Source organism: Procambarus clarkii, chromosome 31, assembly GCF_040958095.1.
Source record: "Procambarus clarkii isolate CNS0578487 chromosome 31, FALCON_Pclarkii_2.0, whole genome shotgun sequence".
Lineage (NCBI taxonomy): Eukaryota > Metazoa > Arthropoda > Malacostraca > Decapoda > Cambaridae > Procambarus > Procambarus clarkii.
This window is the reverse complement of record NC_091180.1, coordinates 19094028-19115990: the sequence shown is the minus strand read 5'-3', so window position 1 is coordinate 19115990 and position 21963 is coordinate 19094028. Positions and strand designations below refer to the sequence as shown.

The 21963-nt window shown below is 47.5% G+C and overlaps 2 protein-coding genes across 2 annotated transcripts; one reads left to right on the top strand and one right to left on the bottom strand.

Annotated features, from left to right (window-relative positions):
- Positions 1 to 6351: 6351 nt before the first annotated feature.
- Positions 6352 to 8316, bottom strand: LOC138370209 (uncharacterized). Its single transcript, XM_069334204.1, has one exon. The coding sequence runs from the start codon at positions 8314 to 8316 to the stop codon at positions 6352 to 6354; it is 1965 nt and encodes a 654-aa protein (XP_069190305.1).
- Positions 8315 to 21678, top strand: LOC138370208 (pneumococcal serine-rich repeat protein-like). The gene is made up of 4 exons (XM_069334203.1): positions 8315 to 9086; positions 9694 to 9840; positions 18191 to 20926; positions 21647 to 21678. Exons 1-4 carry the CDS (start codon positions 8315 to 8317, stop codon positions 21676 to 21678), a joined length of 3687 nt encoding a protein of 1228 aa, XP_069190304.1.
- Positions 21679 to 21963: the final 285 nt, after the last annotated feature.

Sequence of the window (21963 nt, the reverse complement as noted above, 5' to 3'; positions counted from 1 at the left end):
TGCTGAAGAACGTCACAAGAGGTACCCCCGCTTACTAGAGATTGTTATAAAACACTAGAAACAGGAGATCCCCCTAGAAATCTGAATGCTGTTAAATGCAGTCTCAATATTAAATAATAGGCGGACTGACTACAGGCACTAAATTATAGACCAGTGTCACTGACTTTCTCTATATCATCTTCCCTCCTCTCTCTCTCTCTCCCTCTCTCTCTCTCTCTCTCTCTCTCTCTCTCTCTCTCTCTCTCTCTCTCTCTCTCTCTCTCTCTCCCTCTCTCTCCCTCTCTCTCTCTCTCTCTCTCTCTCTCTCTCTCTCCCCCCCCTCTCTCTCTCTCTCTCTCTCTCTCTCTCCCTCTATCCTCACACCTCTCACTCTCTCTCTTATCTCTCTCTCTGTCTATGAATTAATGTTCATCGTGTTCAAGTGATGACATAAGGAGACTCAGTCAGCTGCCAATCATTGATTAGAGGGAGAGCCTCTTTATTTGGCCCGAATCTTTCATCATAGGACCATAGAACTGACCACGACTAGCATATGACCGTCCTCTACCCCAATCCATTCACCCTGCAAAGTTGGGTGAGTGAAGATACAGAAGAAACAAGGGGCATCTCCAGGATACAATTACAGAATATTGTTTATTATAGTAATTAATTCATAAATACGTAATTACCATAGTATAATTAGTAAATCTGGCACTCTTTCAGTGCCTCAGAGTACCACTAACAGTCTGAGAAGTCAAACTCTCAAGCCCCTCCCCCCCCCCAATCTCTGGACAAAAAAGCGACCTATCGTGCTAATCATCCTGGAAATATGAGGGATTGTGAGAGCATGTCTGTGAGTTGATGGGGGGATGGGGGGGGGATGGGGGGGAGGGGGGGGGAGGGGGTCCTTGTCACCTCTTATTAACCCCGCCATTAATGGGATAAGGGGTGGGGGGTGTTAATGGGGGGCTACGACAGTGTTCCAGCTTGTTCCCTTCGACAACTTGGACATGACAAGGCACATGACAAGGCATGATTAAGGTCTGTTTATCATCTAGTGAGTGTGTGAGATATTTTTTTTTTATCTGACTGAAAGATATTTTTTTTTAATCTGAGTTTTTTTCTGAATGTAAGAATTTATTTTTTTCTCTCAGAGTTTTTTTTTCTTGAAGTGAGAGTTTTTTCAGTGCTTGTGAGAGTTTTTGTCTGTGAGTGTGAGAGTTTTTGTGAGTGAACTGTTTTTTTAGTGAGTTAATGAGTTCTGTAGCTAGAGGTGCGATCGCACTCAATGAGTGCGTGGGCGTTCTCGCTGTGAGGGCCTATCAGAGGACCCTTAACTTACTGTTGTTGAAAAAAAAAAAAATCCCAAATGTATTTTAATTTTCAAATTACGTCCCTTTCGGCCATACAGGAAAACGGCCAAAAGCGACATTATTTTTAAAAGTTGTTCACGGGAGGGAGTTCTGGCTGTGAGCGACGGAGTTCTCGCTACAAGTGAGGGCGTTCTCTCCCTCCACGTGAGAGAGAGAGAGAGAGAGAGAGAGAGAGAGTAGGAAAGCGAGCTCTCCCATGCTGCTCTATTTGCGCAGTGATGAGGAATTTCAGCACCTCGGAGTTTAAACAGGATTCGAACCTGTGTTTACCACCAGCAATGTTTACCTTTCCCGTGTCGCAGAGAAGAGCGGGGGGGGGGGGGGGGGTCTGAGAGGGTCTGAAAAGGGAAGGAGGGGGAAGATGTTAGAGGGTCTGAAGGGGTCTGAAAGGGGCTTGAGAGTGAAGGGGGAAGATGTTAGAGGGTCTGAAGGGGTCTGAAAGGGGCTTGAGAGTGAAGGGGGAAGATGTTAGAGGGTCTGAAGGGGTCTGAAAGGGGCTTGAGAGTGAAACTTTTCTCCTGCTAGCCAGCATCTACACCCTCAGATGTCACCATGGTAACCAGATAACCAGGATTAGAGTCCGTATGATTACTCAGTCCTCGGTCTTAATTGGTCTCTCTCTCTACCTGACCTGGTCGTACTAGGGACCAGTTACTCACCTATGACCCCACGAGTGACCTGACCTGGTCATATATTAGGACTTAACAGGACTGACCTGGTCATATATTAGGACTTAACAGGACTGACGTGGTCATAAATTAGGACTTAACAGGACTGACATGGTCATATATTAGGACTTAACAGGAATGACATGGTCATATATTAGGACTTAACAGGAATGACCTGGTCATATATTAGGACTTAACAGGACTGACGTGGTCATATATTAGGACTTAACAGGACTGACATGGTCATATATTAGGACTTAACAGGAATGACCTGGTCATATATTAGGACTTAACAGGACTGACCTGGTTATATATTAGGACTTAACAGGACTGACGTGGTCATATATTAGGACTTGACAGGACTGACAGGGTCATATATTAGGACTTAACAAGACTGATATGGGCATATATTAGGACTTAACAGGACTGACCTGGTCATATATTAGGACTTAACAGGTTTGACCTGGTCATATATTAGGACTTAACAGGACTCATCTGGTTATATATTAGGACTTAACAGGACTGACATGGTCATATATTAGGACTTAACAGGACTGACATGGTCATATATTAGGACTTAACAGGACTGACATGGTCATATATTAGGGCTTAACAGGACTGACATGGTCATATATTAGAACTTAACAGGACTGACCTGCTCATATATTAGGACTTAACAGGACTGACATGCTCATATATTAGGACTTAACAGGACTGACATGCTCATATATTAGGACTTAACAGGACTGACATGGTCATATATTAGGACTTAACAGGACTGACATGGTCATATATTAGGACTTAACAGGACTGACATGGTCATATATTAGGACTTAACAGGACTGACATGCTCATATATTAGGACTTAACAGGACTGACATGGGCATATATTAGGACTTAACAGGACTGACATGGGCATATATATATAAAAACTTAAATAATCTACTCACATTATGTCCTGACCTGAAAGGGGTTAGGGCTCAGGGAGCTTAAACCTCCAAAGAGCTCTGGGTACTGCAGCAGACCGTTCCTCGCGTACAGGTGGACAACGTCCCCGGACCACTCTCTGCCGGAACAGAGAACCGACCTCGGCAGCCACACTCCCGCTACCGCCGGTCGACCAACAATGAACTCTAGACTGCTTGTAGTTTTCTCAGATCACCCTGTACGCCTCTTGATGTTGGAGAGGGGTTCAGCGTCACACGTCTAGGGGGGGTTACGGCTCCATCACTGATCTCGTTGCCCTGTGCACACACCCTACTTGAGCCGCCGTGACTCCCCACTGTCGCCTTGTTTGGAATGATCTCCTCAATCCCCTCTTTTCTGAATTAGTATTCCTTACCACCCTGTCTATGGTTGTAATCCTTTCTCTCTCTCTCTCTCTCTCTCTCTCTCTCTCTCTCTCTCTCTCTCTCTCTCTCTCTCTCTCTCTCTCTCTTTTCTGCTTTCAGGGAAGCCTCACCAGGACAAGGACAAACACCAGTTGACTACACTCATTTAATGAACAAAGAACATATACAGTACACTATATAAGAAATGGAAATAGTAACATAAGACACTCCAAGTGACTACAACTTGGTTGTAATCCTATACTATACCCTTGCTTCACCAGCCGTCTATATCAAGTGGTCGCCCAACTCCTGACTTGCCACTTATTACTCCCTCACCAAATGGGGTTAACACTTGTCGGAATAATACAATACAATCAGCCCTAATATATATAAAACTCAGCCTATGGCTGTAACACTAGAAACATCAATACTACAAAGTCACGAAAGTATATAAAACTCAGCCTATGGCTGTAACACTAGAAACATCAGCATAGACATTCCTCAACACAAAACTGGCCAATCTCTCACCTTCCACAGCTTCTGGCACGCCACTGACATTCCAGCACTCTCCCAGTACACTATAAGTAGTCACCATGAACCTCCGCTCTGCGTGTAGAGGTTCACTACCCTGTATATGTCTAGCGTCTCCCAGAATCGTCTACAAGGGTCTTCTACAGCTCTCCCAGACTGCTACACAATGAAGTTTTCCTCGAACACCAGTGATGCTCCACCACTGATCCCACAGAAGCACGTGAAACTTCACTTCACTGCTCCTCTTCACAGATTGAGGTCCACCCTCCATTATGGGGCTCTGATCTTCCACAGAGTTCAGCGTCCACTCCTACAGCCTTGAAGTTCCATAGACTTCTCCTCCAAACAAACCTGCAATTTTCATTGCCAATAAAGATGTTTCCCTACTGAAGTATAACTAAATATATCCATATAAATAAGTATCTTCACTCGACTTCTCTTTAAACTCTCGCACGTTGCGACGGTACTCCCCCGTCTTGGGCGAGGCCATACTCGATGTCTAGGCAGCCGGCGCCGTCAGGAGCTATACTCCCTTAGTCACCCACTGACCTCCGTCGAGGGCGGGGTGCACCACTCCTCTCTCCAGGATATTCCTATATCTTTACTCTCTTATTTAAGCTTACTGCCTTAATAAAATATGCCTAATGTATTCATAAACACTTGCCACGCTCACTGGGCACACGATCAATCGCAGGCAACCACTAACAATTGGTGAAATAGACTTACCACTGAATTTATCAGGGGCGCGTTCAAGCCCCAGTCTTTGACATTGGAGATCTCCGTCACCACACACAAAATCGCCATTAAACTGCTTCACCAGGCCTCTCTCATTCCTGACCCGAGCACTAAGTCGTCTCCAGGCTTCATACACGAACGCCTGACTAGTTCTCCCTTTTGATGGAGCACGAAATTAGAGGTTCTTCCCTTCACTGTCAGGGACACCAAGACGATACAACCTCCTCCCACGACATCTGTCGCTCGAGTGAGGTCTAGACCCCTGCCGTGAGCCTTATACTTTGCCAACAAACTCTCGACATCTCATGTCAAGTATTTATTTACATATTTATTCACTTCCCATGCTTTTAGACTCTTCATTAACCTTAGCCAAGTATTTAATATATAGTCACATGTCTATATTTTCTTTGACCTCTCAGTTAGGTCTGGTTGGCTGAATAACTCTCACAGGGTAGACTCGCTTTTCAGGCTACCTGGAGTCATAACAATTAGGACTGGACTGGACGAGTTAGTATAGACAGGAGTAACCAAATGGGTTCATTCATTCCTATTTTTGCCAAGCTGTGTGAATAGGAAAGGTGGAGGGCTCGATAATGGGCGAACCATTAGTCCCCCTTCTTATAGGTTCGGAAACCCCTTATATTCCCTCCTTCGAGAAGAGGCTCAACATGAATAGGTATATATGTGGGTGGGGGGGGGGGGGGGGCTGGGTTATTAATATACCTATTTCATCTACAGTTGGGATATATCCTAGGGGGATATATATGAGGGCTTGTCTCTCTCTCTCTCCCTCTCTCTCTCTCTCTCTCTCTCTCTCTCTCTCTCTCTCCTGAAGCTCACATATAGGACACCATCTATACCACTTTACTCATATATGCGCTTTACATATATGGTATATCCCCTCTGCCTTAAACATTTACTAGCATATCCACTCTGCCTCATATATGGAACAATATATATGTTCAACACTTTTAAGATTTTGTGGTCGACTTAGGAACAATTTCAAGAGATATTTCCTCCTCAAGAACAATGCCATGTCCTGCCAGACTTGACAATGGAAGGTTGACAATGATTGACAATTGTAGTTGACAATATTTTACCAACCTAGGCTCTCCCGGAACGACTCACCCTTGCTAGGATCTCCAAAGGATCCTCGGGGGAGCGTCTGCAAGATCTGGCTACTAAGAGGAGGAGAGATGGTTAAGATTCGGTCAGGGGCTCCTGGATCAATTTGTAGCATCAAAGAGCAGGATGCGCAGCGTCTCGGAGGGGAATCTGATGCCACTTTCTCCACGGCTTCTTGGCGGTGTGGAGTCCTGTTGATAAGCTGAGTGATTTAGACAGGTAAAGAGCCCCACGTTATCTCTCTCTCCCATGTTGTTTGGCCTTGAGTTAGGAAAGCTGACTTGGGTCGATTAGACTTAAGAACGCAGGTTTGGGTGGACTTAAGAACGCAGGCTTGGGTGGACTAGACTTAAGAACGCAGGTTTGGGTGGACTTAAGAACGCAGGCTTGGGTGGACATGACTTAAGAACGCAGGTTTGGGTGGACTTAAGAACGCAGGCTTGGGTGGACTAGACTTAAGAACGCAGGTTTGGGTGGACTTAAGAACGCAGGCTTGGGTGGACTAGACTTAAGAACGCAGGTTTGGGTGGACTTAAGAACGCAGGTTTGGGTGGACTTAAGAACGCAGGCTTGGGTAGACTAGACTTAAGAACGCAGGTTTGGGTGGACTTAAGAACGCAGGCTTGGGTGGAATAGACTTAAGAACGCAGGTTTGGGTGGACTTAAGAACGCAGGCTTGGGTGGACTTAAGAACGCAGGCTTGGGTGGACTTAAGAACGCAGGCTTGGGTGGACTTAAGAACGCAGGTTTGGGTGGACTTAAGAACGCAGGCTTGGGTGGACTTAAGAACGCAGGCTTGGGTGGACTTAAGAACGCAGGCTTGGGTGGACTTAAGAACGCAGGCTTGGGTGGACTTAAGAACGCAGGATTGGGTGGACTTAAGAACGCAGGCTTGGGTGGACTTAAGAACGCAGGCTTGGGTGGACTTAAGAACGCAGGCTTGGGTGGACTTAAGAACGCAGGCTTGGGTGGACTTAAGAACGCAGGCTTGGGTGGACTTAAGAACGCAGGCTTGGGTGGACTTAAGAACGCAGGCTTGGGTGGACTTAAGAACGCAGGCTTGGGTGGACTTAAGAACGCAGGCTTGGGTGGACTTAAGAACGCAGGCTTGGGTGGACTTAAGAACGCAGGCTTGGGTGGACTTAAGAACGCAGGCTTGGGTGGACTTAAGAACGCAGGATTGGGTGGACTTAAGAACGCAGGCTTGGGTGGACTTAAGAACGCAGGCTTGGGTGGACTTAAGAACGCAGGCTTGGGTGGACTTAAGAACGCAGGCTTGGGTGGACTTAAGAACGCAGGCTTGGGTGGACTTAAGAACGCAGGCTTGGGTGGACTTAAGAACGCTGGCTTGGGTGGACTTAAGAACGCAGGCTTGGGTGGACTTAAGAACGCAGGCTTGGGTGGACTTAAGAACGCAGGCTTGGGTGGACTTAAGAACGCAGGCTTGGGTGGACTTAAGAACGCAGGATTGGGTGGACCTAAGAACGCAGGCTTGGGTGGACTTAAGAACGCAGGCTTGGGGGAACTTAAGAACGCAGGCGTGGATGGACTTAAGAACGCAGGCTTGGGGGAACTTAAGAACGCAGGCGTGGATGGACTTAAGAACGCAGGATTGGGTGGACTTAAGAACGAAGGCGTGGATGGACTTAAGAACGCAGGCTTGGGTGGACTTAAGAACGCAGGCTTGGGTGGACTTAAGAACGCAGGATTGGGTGGACCTAAGAACGCAGGCTTGGGTGGACTTAAGAACGCAGGCTTGGGGGAACTTAAGAACGCAGGCGTGGATGGACTTAAGAACGCAGGCTTGGGGGAACTTAAGAACGCAGGCGTGGATGGACTTAAGAACGCAGGATTGGGTGGACTTAAGAACGAAGGCGTGGATGGACTTAAGAACGCAGGCTTGGGTGAACTTAAGAACGCAGGCTTGGGTGGACTTAAGAACGCAGGCTTGGGTGGACTTAAGAACGCAGGCTTGGGTGGACTTAAGAACGCAGGATTGGGTGGACTTAAGAACGCAGGCTTGGGTGGACTTAAGAACGCAGGCTTGGGTGGACTTAAGAACGCAGGCTTGGGTGGACTTAAGAACGCAGGCTTGGGTGGACTTAAGAACGCAGGCTTGGGTGGACTTAAGAACGCAGGCTTGGGTTGACTTAAGAACGCAGGCTTGGGTGGACTTAAGAACGCAGGCTTGGGTGGACTTAAGAACGCAGGATTGGGTGTACCTAAGAACGCAGGCTTGGGTGGACTTAAGAACGCAGGCTTGGGGGAACTTAAGTACGCAGGCGTGGATGGACTTAAGAACGCAGGCTTGGGGGAACTTAAGAACGCAGGCGTGGATGGACTTAAGAACGCAGGATTGGGTGGACTTAAGAACGAAGGCGTGGATGGACTTAAGAACGCAGGCTTGGGTGGACTTAAGAACGCAGGCTTGGGTGGACTTAAGAACGCAGGCTTGGGTGGACTTAAGAACGCAGGATTGGGTGGACCTAAGAACGCAGGCTTGGGTGGACTTAAGAACGCAGGCTTGGGGGAACTTAAGAACGCAGGCGTGGATGGACTTAAGAACGCAGGCATGGGGGAACTTAAGAACGCAGGCGTGGATGGACTTAAGAACGCAGGATTGGGTGGACTTAAGAACGAAGGCGTGGATGGACTTAAGAACGCAGGCTTGGGTGGACTTAAGAACGCAGGCTTGGGTGGACTTAAGAACGCAGGATTGGGTGGACCTAAGAACGCAGGCTTGGGTGGACTTAAGAACGCAGGCTTGGGGGAACTTAAGAACGCAGGCGTGGATGGACTTAAGAACGCAGGATTGGGTGGACTTAAGAACGAAGGCGTGGATGGACTTAAGAACGCAGGCTTGGATGGACTTAAGAACGCAGGATTGGGTGGACTTAAGAACGAAGGCGTGGATGGACTTAAGAACGCAGGCTTGGGTGGACTTAAGAACGCAGGCTTGGGTGGACTTAAGAACGCAGGCTTGGCTGGACTTAAGAACGCAGGCTTGGGTGGACTTAAGAACGCAGGCTTGGGTGGACTTAAGAACGCAGGCTTGGCTGGACTTAAGAACGCAGGCTTGGCTGGACTTAAGAACGCAGGCTTGGCTGGACTTAAGAACGCAGGCTTGGCTGGACTTAAGAACGCAGGCTTGGCTGGACTTAAGAACGCAGGCTTGGCTGGACTTAAGAACGCAGGCGTGGATGGACTTAAGAACGCAGGCGTGGATGGACTTAAGAACGCAGGCGTGGATGGACTTAAGAACGCAGGATTGAGTTGCGAGGTGTTAGCATTAAGTGAATTATCACCTTACAATCACCTTATAGGAATAGTTACTTACTTCTTAGGTGAATTGTTTTAACTAAATGTCCTTAGTTAACAGATTTTGAAGACGCATGCTTCAGCTCCTGGACCCAGCTTTTCAATCCATCCCCTAGTAGGACAATATATATATAGTTACAAAAGGGAACTTTTACAACATATATTAACATTTTGTTAAAAAAAGTCTAGCCTATTAACAAAGGAAAAAAACGGGAACAATTATCTACCCTAACTAATCCTAGGCCTATCTTAACATTTCGCACGCCTATTCTAACCTTGGCTTACATATAATATATATACCTTTAATGTATTATGAACATTGATTCTATCTTTGGCCTATTTTTGTTAATATCTATACGCCTCCCTTAGCTCACTTGGTCCTAAATAAAACTCGCGGACATTTCCTCTCTGGATCGCGACACTGAGGCGCTGAAACAGGAAACTGGCCGCTCTAGGGTTACTGGCTTGTCTGGCAAGTTTCCCCCTCCCACCTCCTTCAGGAAGTTAAGTACCCACTTAAGGGATAACCCACCTTAGGAAATAGGTAAGTCTGGGCAAAGCCAGGCACCTTGTGAGAAGGTACAAAGCATCGTGAGTATCCAACGCCCCTATTCTTTCCTCCATCCTCCTCAGGTCGTTCAGCTTTTCTTCGAGGACTACCTTCGAGGGCTACCTTCGAGGACTACCTTCGAGGACTACCTTCGAGGACTACCTTCGAAGACTACCTTCGAGGACTACCTCAATGGTGCTCGAGCCTAGAGGTGCCCCTAGCAGCACACTGTTGGTGGGAGCGATCACTTGGGCTCCTGGCAATATGATTCGTACTGCATCTATTGGCTGGATGAGATGATTTCACACTCTGATGAGTTTAGGGTGAGGCCTAACTCCTTTTCCCTAGATTTTACCAGCTGTAGATCTCCTAGCAGGGATTCCTGTGTCCCTGCCAGGGTGCCATCGTCCAGGAAACATATGTTGAGTTCGCTGATCAACCTGTTTGTGACTTCAGCGGAAACAGCGGAAAACATCTGGAGCGGAAATAACTTCATGTTCCTCAAACAGTATTGTCGATTTCTTACGAAACTTACGATTTCTTCGTTTCCCCGCGGAAACGAACGGCCGTTAACTAGTGGAACATGTGTTCGAACTGCTTCGAATATCACATCTCTGTTTACCTGGCTGAGAGCATTTTTAAAAACAAGTTTAATTAAGACTTAATTTTCCGGGAGATGATTAATGGAGACTCGTGCTGCGTTAGCTGTTTCTTCACTGCCAAAACGTATTTCATGGGGTCGAAACATCGTAACAGCTACCCTGGTAACGAGGCACCGAAGTGTGTTACCCACGGCAATTGGTCTGACTCCACTATCCTTCACCTCCAAGGAACAACGGGATGTTCCGATGACGAAGAAGGGTTTAATTGTATCTGGGATCAGCCCAGAGAGGCAGTCGTTGACAAACTTCGTGACCTCTGACAGTAGTGTCTCGGTAACTTCTCCGAGAACTGGGATTGTCATCTCCTTGAGGTGGTGAGTACTCCAGTGTGTCCCCCTGCTGAGCCTGGTGGCCTGACATGATGGCTCTGTATACCTTTGTTTCTTCAAGGAACTGTGGCCTTAGATATGAGACATTTATCTCTATAAAAGTGGAACACTTTCGCCCGGGCATGACGCAATGCTGCGTCGTCCGTTTACTGTCGGTAATCACGGGCATGACGCAATGCTGCGTCGTCCACTAAAATAATCGCCAAAAATCAGGTTTTAATCCGATTTTTTGGAGACTGGTTTTAACATAGTGTTCTAGAAAGGATTTTTTTGGCTAATTTGGATTCCTATTTGCAAACTGTCATTGGAACCTAATTTAGGTCTAACTATACACCAAATGAAAAAAAATTAATAATATTAATTTATATTTGGAAAAATTCACATTTGGGATAGACAGATAATATATTAAAGAATGCACTGTTTGGGCACGGTTGCAGCTTGCACGAGCCTAGCCTGCGGACGCCTTGCATTCAAGCCTCCACAAGAGCTTGTTGACCAAGCCGGGCGTATAGTTTAATCCTGTACACAGTCCAGCACAGGATTAATTAATTGATGATGATTAATCCACCACATGAGGTGGGCACGGGCATGAATAGCCCCGGGACCACTACACAAGTGTACTTTGAGTGTATATACACAGGGAAGTGATTGGGGAGGGGGTGTATGTGTTCCTGATTGTGAATCTCTTGGTGCATGTTTCTCTGATTGGTTTGTTGGTAACTTCAACTTACTACTGAAACATACAGCACTTACTATAATCCCAATTTAGACGATCAATAGATATACAGCAACTAATACACATACGAATAGTATACACATTAAATATATTCATTCACATATGCATGGGTATGATAATATACGGATTTAAAATATACATTCACGAACACATACAAATAGTAAAGAAATGGAAAATATTAATTTTCACGCAGATACGAATGGGATAAACTTCGAATTTTCACGCAGATACGAATGGGATAAACTCTGAAAACATTCTTTTTGTTATTTAACTAAACGGATTTAAAAATTATAACTTATTTCACCTTTACTTTCCTCAGCTCATTGGAAAAAATTGCTAAAAACAAAAAAAAAAAATCCTTCGTTTGCTCTCGGCAACGAAGAATTAATTATCGAACTGTCAGATTGGCCTCGTGTGCAACATGCAATGTCTGTAACAACGAAAAAGATATATACAATTACTCGTTCGTTAGCGGTTGTCCTGTGTGACTCGCTAGACCTGTTCGCTCGTTAAGTGCTGAATCCATTTTTTGGAGCGAGAATTTTTGTGTCAGCGAGCGTTTGAAGGCATACACAGAACACAGACATTAAAGGCATTTCGTAATTCCAAGTGAATTAAAAAATAAAAATGGAAAAAAAAATTATACTGAACATCATTCTGATTTTGTTAAGGGAAGATATTATTTCTTAGTTACAAGATTGTTAGATGGCTGTCTGCTTGTTTGGCTTTAGTCTACTAGCTCTCTGTCTGTTTAACTGCTGCTCTGCTCTGCTTGTCTCTAACTGCTGCTCTACTTGACTCTTTCAATATCTTTCAACATGTCTTTCAATATCACTCTCAATCTCTCTCTCCCTTGTAACACAAGTCACTCTCACTCTCTCTCTCTCTCTCTCTCTCTCTCTCTCTCTCTCTCTCTCTCTCTCTCTCTCTCTCTCTCTCTCTCTCTCTCTCTCTCTCTCTCTCTCTCTCTCTCTCTCTCTCTCTCTCTCTCTCTCTCTCTCTCTCTCTTTCTCTCTGTCTCTCTCTCCCCTTCATTCCCAACAAATCATCAGTTATTTGTTCCTACTCTCCCTCCTTGCCTATTCTCCTTCCTTCCTTTCTTCCTTCCTTCCTTCCTATCCTTCTCTCTATCCTCCCTATCCTGCCTGTCCTCCCCTCCTCCCCCCCCCCGCCAGGCAACAAATTATTCTGCCTCTATTGACACATCAACTCAGCCTGCTTCTCTCAAATTGAATACACACACAAGTCGCATTTGTTGGCAGTTTTCGGTTGACCTCTGACCTCTGTGGTTTCCAATTGATCATTAACTCGATATATTTCCAGCTGCCCTCTTAACTGCACATGTTTCCAGCTGGTCTCTAACAACCTAGTTAGTATCTAACTGCTTATTTCCCAGACCGTCAAATATATGAATACTTCGATTTCAACAAATTTTCTTCGATAAAACAGAACAATTAACAGTTCAAAATGTGAAAATGAAATTCAAATTGGCTCATTTATTTGTGTACCTTTGAGGCGCTAGATTAATTAATACTTGATTCCTAATTGACTTCTAATTGATTATACCGCTGTCAGTAGTGAAGTTATAGCCATTATGAAGATTATAATTACGTGAAGGGTGGGGGGGGGGGGGTCTCGTAGGTGGGATTCCAACCCCCCGTACAACGTGGTGGGATTTATTTATCAAAATACCTTATACTCGAGAAAATTAATCTAGCCCGAGAATAATTAATCTAGGGAGCCGGTCGGCCGAGTGGACAGCACGCGGGACTTGTGATCCTGTGGTCCTGGGTTCGATCCCAGGCGCCGGCGAGAAACAATGGGCAGAGTTTCTTTCACCCTATGCCCCTGTTACCTAGCAGTAAAATAGGTACCTGGGTGTTAGTCAGCTGTCACGGGCTGCTTCCTGGGGGTGGAGGCCTGGTCGAGGACCGGGCCGCGGGGACACTAAAGCCCCGAAATCATCTCAAGATAACCTCAAGATAGCCCGCCGGCATCCTGTCACGTCTCCAGCTGGGGTGGAAATTTTACACCTGGGGTGAATTGTTGCCCCCGGAGGGGGTGGGGGTGGGGGGGGGGGTGAAAATTCCGCATCTAGTTGGAATTTTTTTTTCTCTCTTACTCCTTTCACCAAAAACATTCCCCCCTCTCCTCACCTTGGTGAAATTTTCGCATCTGGAGAAAACTTTCCACCTGGGTAACATATCCCTCATCACCCCCCCCCCCCCGGGTGAAAAAAAAATCACATTTGAATGAAAACGTTGCTCCCTGAGGAGAGTATTTTACACCTTGGGTGATTATTTCGCACCCTGGGTGAAACTTTCGCACCCTGGGTGAAATTTTCGCACCCTGGGTGAAACTTTCGCACCCTGGGTGAAATTTTCGCACCCTGGGTGAAACTTTCGCACCCTGGGTGAAACTTTCGCACCCTGGGTGAAACTTTCGCACCCTGGGTGAAACTTTCGCACCCTGGGTGAAACTTTCGCACCCTGGGTGAAACTTTCGCACTTGCGAGAGAAGCCTGAGAGCACAAACGGTTCCACAACTATCCCGGGGATCCTAATACGATTAAAAAAAAAAGAAAAACAAATATGAACGTGACCAGATAGATTCTAGATGACAATGTTCATAGTTCTCAAACAAACCCCCGAACATGTCTCCAAATTGTCTCATTAATGTTCCATCTTTCTTCTCCTTCAAGACGTCTTATATATATATATATATATATATATATATATATATATATATATATATATATATATATATATATATATATATATATATATATATATCAGACCACGGAGGAAAAATGAAACAGAAATTTCCTTAAGTACTTTCGTATATTAATACATCTTCAGAAGGAGTGACTCCTTCTGAAGATGTTCGCGTACCACCAGTGTTGAATAGTTCATCCTTGTTTACCCTGTTAATTCCCTTGAGGATTTTGTTGGTAATGATCATGTCTCCCCTTACTCTTCTGTCTTCCAGTGTCGTAAGGTGCATTTCCCACAGCCTTTCCTCGTAACTCATGCCTCTTAGTTCTGGGACTAGTCTAGTGGCATAACTTTTTACTTTTTCCAGCTTCGTCTTGTGCTTGACAAGGTACGGGCTCCATGCTGGGGCCGCATACTCCAGGATTGGTCTTACATATGTGGTATACTAGGTTCTGAATAATTCCTTACACAGGTTCCTGAAGGCAGTTCTGATGTTAGCCAGCCTCGCATATGCCGCAGATGTTATTCTTTTGATGTGGGCTTCAGGAGACAGGTTTGGTGTGATATCAACTCCTAGATCTTTCTCTCTGTCCTTTTCATGGAGGACTTCATCTCCCATTCTGTATCCTGTGTCTGGCCTCCTGTTTCCACTACCTCGTTTCATTACCATCATTTACTCGGGTTGAACTTTGTTAGACATTTGTTAGACCAAGCATTTAGTCTTTCTAGGTCATCTTGTAACCTCCTACTATCATCCTCTGTTTTAATCCTCCTCATAATTTTTGCATGAGAGGAACGATTCTATACCCTCTGGGAGATCATTTACATTTATCAGAATCAGTATAGGTCCAAGGACTGACCCCTGCGGGACTCCACTGGTGACGTCTCGCCAGTCTGAGACCTCACCCCTCACACTGACTCGTTGTCTTCTGTTACTTAGGTACTCCCTTATCCAATGGAGTACCTTCCCTTTCACTCCAGCCTGCATCTCCAGCTTTCGCACTAGTCTCTGGTGTAGTACTGTGTCAAAGGCTTTCTGGCAATCCGAAAATATGCAGTCTGCCCACCCCTCTCTTTTTTACCGGATTCTTGTTGCCTGATCATAATTCAATTAATCAAGTGAAGTAGGACTTGCCATCCCTGAAACCATGTTGGTGTTGTGTCACAAAGTTCCTTCGTTCCAGATGTTCCATCAGTTTGCATGGTATGCAGGTTAGGGACACTGGCCTGTCGTTCAGTTCCTCCTGTCTATCCCCTTTCTTGTATATCGGGACTACGTTTGCCATCTCCCAAATTTTTGGCAGTTCACCTGTTACCAGTATTTTGCTATACACCATGGAGAGTGGCAGGCACAGTGCTTCTGCTCCTTCCTTTAATATCCAAGGGGAGAATCCATCCGGGCCTATAGCCTTTGTGACATCCAACTCCAGCAAAAGCTTCCTTACATCCCCACTGGTAATCCCAAACTCCTATAGTGGTGTCAGGTTAACTATTCCCTCTCTTATCTCTGGAACTTCTCCTTGCTCTAATATGAAGACCTCCTGGAAATTCATATTGCGTTCCTCACACACTTCCTTGTCGTTTGTAGTGAATCCTTTTGCCCCTATCCTCAGTCTCATTACTTGTTCCTTCACTGTTGTCTTTCTCCTGATGTGTCTGTGTGTTGCATTATGTGATGTGTAGTGTGGTGTATCGCATACAGTATCTCACCTTGTATTAACAAATTGCATTATACAACGTGTTCCTGTCTTCGTCTGTATTCATCAGTAAAACTTGAGATACAGTAGAGTACAGTATTTACAGTTCAGGAATTAAACTGGTAAACCAGTTTACCAGTTTAATTCCTGAACAGTAAACACTGTACTCTACTGTACCCCGAGTCCTGTAACACCGGTCCGGTTACAGAGGTTACAGAGGGAGTCCTCTACTGGTCGGTCCTCTTTAATAGCGTTGCTCACTGTCACACAAGAGCGTAAAACACAGATTTATTTTAAACATTAATTAAATAATTTAGAATTATTTTTAATATATATATCTGTGTATATATATATATATATATATATATATATATATATATATATATATATATATATATATATATTGTGGGTGTGTTATTATTATTATTAATTTATATTATTTTTATTGTAGTTGTTGTTGTTGTTAACTCGGTTCTCATACACAACATGATCTTTAGTTGTGATACAACATATACAACATGCCCACCGTGAGCCATAGTCCTGACGTAGATGATCCTGACTCCTGCCTTTCTCAGCATGTAGAGAAATGACCTGATCATGCTAGCAAGTGTGATCAGACTTAGCTATGTGTGTCTCTATGTGTCTCTATGTGTCTCTATATGCCTCTATTTGTCTCTATGTGCCTCTATGTGCCTCTATGTGTCTCTATGTGTGTCTCTATGTGCCTCTATATGTCTCTATGTGTCTCTATGTGCCTCTATATGTCTCTATGTGTGTCTCTATGTGCCTCTATATGTCTCTATGTGTCTCTATGAGTCTCCATGTGTCTCTATGTGTCTCTATGAGTCTCTATGTGTCTCTATGTGTCTCTATATGCCTCTATTTGTCTCTATGTGCCTCTATGTGTCTCTATGTGTGTCTCTATGTGTCTCTATATGCCTCTATTTGTTTCTATGAGTCTCTATGTGTCTCTATGTGCCTCTATATGTCTCTATGAGTCTCTATGTGCCTCTATGTGTGTCTCTATGTGTCTTTATGTGTCTCTATGTGCCTCTATGTGTCTCAATGTGTGTCTCTATGTGTCTCTGTGTCTCTATGTGCCTCTATGTGTGTCTCTATGTGTCTTTATGTGTCTCTATGTGCCTCTATGTGCCTCTATGTGTCTCAATGTGTGTCTCTATGTGTCTCTGTGTCTCTATGTGCCTCTGTGTGTGTCTCTATGTGTCCTTATGTGTCTCTATGTGTCTCTATGTGCCTCTACGTGCTCATCCATCTCTTCTGTCCCTATCTCCTTGTTTCTATATTTCGTCAATCTCTCTTATTTCAGCTTTATTCATCTTCCCGTCTCTCTCTTCTTCCTCTTTCTGGTCACTTTGTTTATCTTCATCTCCGCCACCAAGGGAGCGGCCATTAGCCCCTTCTTTACGCTTTGCTTCTCCCACTTTTGTCCTCCTGATTGTCTCTCTTCCTTTCACCTCTCCCCTCACTTCCTCTCCCCTTCCCTCGTGCCCTTTTCCCCTTTGGTCTTCCACAGTGAGGGATGAGGTCAGACAAAGGGACAAACCGGCCTCTGCCACTTTACACTTGATCACTTACAGTTCCATAGTGGCGAAAAGGAGATTTCTAGATTTATATCAATAAACCAGCGAATAACGGCTGGGGAATATACACTGAGATGTATATATATACACTCCTCTTCTCGGTATACATATACTGAGAGTTTATATTAGTCTTGGACTATATATTTAAGACTAAAGTAGATACTTGCTGGTTGGTCAGTAGCCAGCTGTGCCTCTCCAGGGCACACCTGGGGTACGTATATAGAGAAGCTGTTACCCATGCAGCAGAGGAAGAAGAGAAAGACGGGAAGATGAATAAAGGTGAAATAAGAGAGATTGACGAAATATAGAAACAAGGAGATAGGGACTGAAGAGATGGATGAGCACATAGAGACACATAGAGACACATAGAGACAAATAGAGGCATATAGAGACACAATGATACACATAGAGGCCTATAGAGACACATAGAGGCACATAGAGGCACATAGACACACATAGAGACACACATAGAGACACACATAGAGACACACATAGAGACACATAGAGGCCCTTCTGCGTTACTAACTGCAGCCAAAGAACCAACAAACAAGTTTGGTGTTGCATTTGACAGGTGAGTTACTGACAGCGGAGAGATATACGTCACTGTCACAAAATATATAAAAAATAGACTAACCAAACGGTTAGGCTAATTTAAACACACAAGAGGGGGTCCTCGCTACAACACAAGCGGGGGTCTCGCTACAACACAAGAGGGGGTCCTCGCTACAACACAAGAGGGGGGGGGGTCCTCGCTACAACACAAGCGGGGGTCTCGCTACAACACAAGAGGGGGGGGGGGGTCCTCGCTACAACACAAGCGGGGGTCTCGCTACAACACAAGCGGGGGTCTCGCTACAACACAAGCGGGGGTCTCGCTACAACACAAGAGGGGGTCCTCGCTACAACACAAGCGGGGGTCTCGCTACAACACAAGAGGGGGTCCTCGCTACAACACAAGCGGGGGTCTCGCTACAACACAAGCGGGGGTCTCGCTACAACACAAGAGGGGGTCCTCGCTACAACACAAGCGGGGGTCTCGCTACAACACAAGCGGGGGTCTCGCTACAACACAAGAGGGGGTCCTCGCTACAACACAAGCGGGGGTCTCGCTACAACACAAGCGGGGGTCTCGCTACAACACAAGAGGGGGTCTCGCTACAACACAAGCGGGGGTCTCGCTACAACACAAGCGGGGGTCCTCGCTACAACACAAGAGGGGGTCTCGCTACAACACAAGAGGGGGTCCTCGCTACAACACAAGAGGGGGTCCTCGCTACAACACAAGAGGGGGTCCTCGCTACAACACAAGAGGGGGTCTCGCTACAACACAAGAGGGGGTCCTCGCTACAACACAAGAGGGGGTCCTCGCTACAACACAAGAGGGGGTCTCGCTACAACACAAGAGGGGGTCCTCGCTACAACACAAGAGGGGGTCTCGCTACAACACAAGAGGGGGTCTCGCTACAACACAAGCGGGGGTCTCGCTACAACACAAGCGGGGGTCTCGCTACAACACAAGCGGGGGTCTCGCTACAACACAAGCGGGGGTCTCGCTACAACACAAGCGGGGGTCCTCGCTACAACACAAGCGGGGGTCTCGCTACAACACAAGCGGGGGTCTCGCTACAACACAAGCGGGGGTCCTCGCTACAACACAAGCGGGGGTCCTCGCTACAACACAAGCGGGGGTCTCGCTACAACACAAGCGGGGGTCCTCGCTACAACACAAGCGGGGGTCCTCGCTACAACACAAGCCGGGGGTCCTCGCTACAACACAAGCGGGGGTCCTCGCTACAACACAAGCGGGGGTCTCGCTACAACACAAGCGGGGGTCTCGCTACAACACAAGCGGGGGTCCTCGCTACAACACAAGCGGGGGTCCTCGCTACAACACAAGCGGGGGTCCTCGCTACAACACAAGAGGGGGTCCTCGCTACAACACAAGAGGGGGTCCTCGCTACAACACAAGCAGGGGTCCTCGCTACAACACAAGCGGGGGTCTCGCTACAACACAAGCGGGGGTCCTCGCTACAACACAAGCGGGGGTCCTCGCTACAACACAAGAGGGGGTCCTCGCTACAACACAAGCGGGGGGTCTCGCTACAACACAAGAGGGGGTCCTCGCTACAACACAAGCGGGGGGTCCTCGCTACAACACAAGCGGGGGTCCTCGCTACAACACAAGCGGGGGTCCTCGCTACAACACAAGCGGGGGTCCTCGCTACAACACAAGCGGGGGTCTCGCTACAACACAAGCGGGGGTCTCGCTACAACACAAGCGGGGGTCCTCGCTACAACACAAGCGGGGGTCCTCGCTACAACACAAGCGGGGGGTCTCGCTACAACACAAGAGGGGGTCCTCGCTACAACACAAGAGGGGGTCCTCGCTACAACACAAGCGGGGGTCCTCGCTACAACACAAGCGGGGGTCCTCGCTACAACACAAGCGGGGGTCCTCGCTACAACACAAGCGGGGGTCCTCGCTACAACACAAGCGGGGGTCCTCGCTACAACACAAGCGGGGGTCCTCGCTACAACACAAGCGGGGGTCTCGCTACAACACAAGCGGGGGTCTCGCTACAACACAAGCGGGGGTCTCGCTACAACACAAGCGGGGGTCTCGCTACAACACAAGAGGGGGTCCTCGCTACAACACAAGAGGGGGTCCTCGCTACAACACAAGAGGGGGTCCTCGCTACAACACAAGCGGGGGTCTCGCTACAACACAAGCGGGGGTCTCGCTACAACACAAGCGGGGGTCCTCGCTACAACACAAGCGGGGTCCTCGCTACAACACAAGCGGGGGTCTCGCTACAACACAAGCGGGGGTCCTCGCTACAACACAAGCGGGGGTCTCGCTACAACACAAGCGGGGGTCTCGCTACAACACAAGCGGGGGTCCTCGCTACAACACAAGCGGGGGTCTCGCTACAACACAAGCGGGGGTCTCGCTACAACACAAGCGGGGGTCCTCGCTACAACACAAGAGGGGGGGTCCTCGCTACAACACAAGCGGGGGTCTCGCTACAACACAAGCGGGGGTCTCGCTACAACACAAGCGGGGGTCCTCGCTACAACACAAGCGGGGGTCCTCGCTACAACACAAGCGGGGGCCTCGCTACAACACTAGCGGGGGTCTCGCTACAACACAAGCGGGGGTCTCGCTACAACACAAGCGGGGGTCCTCGCTACAACACAAGCGGGGGTCTCGCTACAACACAAGCGGTGGTCTCGCTACAACACAAGCGGGGGTCTCGCTACAACACAAGCGGGGGTCCTCGCTACAACACAAGCGGGGGTCCTCGCTACAACACAAGCGGGGGCCTCGCTACAACACAAGCGGGGGTCTCGCTACAACACAAGCGGGGGTCCTCGCTACAACACAAGCGGGGGCCTCGCTACAACACAAGCGGGGGTCTCGCTACAACACAAGCGGGGGTCTCGCTACAACACAAGCGGGGGTCCTCGCTACAACACAAGCGGGGGTCTCGCTACAACACAAGCGGGGGTCTCGCTACAACACAAGCGGGGGTCTCGCTACAACACAAGCGGGGGTCTCGCTACAACACAAGCGGGGGTCTCGCTACAACACAAGCGGGGGGGGTCTCGCTACAACACAAGCGGGGGTCTCGCTACAACACAAGCGGGGGGGGGGGGGGTCTCGCTACAACACAAGCGGGGGGGGGGGGGGTCCTCGCTACAACACAAGCGGGGGTCTCGCTACAACATAAGCGGGGGGGGGTCTCGCTACAACACAAGCGGGGGTCTCGCTACAACACAAGCGGGGGTCTCGCTAGAACACAAGCGGGGTCTCGCTAGAACACAAGCGGGGGCCTCGTTAGTGTAAGTGCGTTAGTGAGTTAGTGCGATGGTTAGTGGGTTAGTGCGGTGGTTAGTGGGTTAGTGCGGTGGTTAGTGGGTTAGTGCGGTGGTTAGTGGGTTAGTGCGGTGGTTAGTGGGTTAGTGCGGTGTTTAGTGGGTTAGTGCGGTGTTTAGTGGGTTAGTGCGGTGGTTAGTGGGTTAGTGTGTTATAGTAGTAGTAGTAGGCATCCATCAGTCTCAGGAGACTATGGAGTTGGGCTCTGGTTGTCGGTCTGGAGTGGCCTCACCAGGGCACAAAGCCTGGGTAGGTTGATTCGGGGGAGAAGCTGTTACCCATGCAGCAAGTCACCCCCCCCCCCCTCTCTCCACGGCGCTGAAAGTCTCCAATTGAAAGGCATACGCCAATACGATTGGTTAGTGCGGAGGGTTGGTGGGTTAGAGAAGGTTACTCACCAGTAACCTGCTCTGTGGTTAGACCAGGCTACTCAATGTTTTGTGCCTGTTTAAACGCGCGGGGATATATCCATTTATGTCTTACCTGTTATATCAGTTACGTCTGGGATTACCGTCTTATCCTCGACGGCATTGGCTCTCCCGCCCTGAGCCATCGCTAATCTAATCATGGCTTCGATCCAATCAGCAATCGCCTCCCCGCTGATGATATCACGAGTCAACGCGAATTTCTGCGCTGTAAGGAAGTCCTTATTCGACAACTGGCGGTAGAGCCAGAATATCCAGGTCGTGTCGAATTCCTTCTGTCGCCTGGGTCGACTCTTCAAGCTAATATCATAC

Excerpts from the sequence above, each read along its gene's own strand:
- LOC138370208 (XM_069334203.1), top strand. The coding sequence starts at position 8,315 with ATGGGGGAACTTAAGAACGCAGGCGTGGATGGACTTAAGAACGCAGGA. Across the intron at positions 9,841-18,190 it reads GGTGCCCCTAGCAGCACACT|CGGGGGTCTCGCTACAACAC; the intron begins GTTGGTGGGAGC and ends CTACAACACAAG. Across the intron at positions 20,927-21,646 it reads TCGCTACAACACAAGCGGGG|ACCAGGCTACTCAATGTTTT; the intron begins GTCTCGCTACAA and ends CTCTGTGGTTAG.
- LOC138370209 (XM_069334204.1), bottom strand. The coding sequence starts at position 8,316 with ATGCCTGCGTTCTTAAGTCCATCCACGCCTGCGTTCTTAAGTTCCCCC.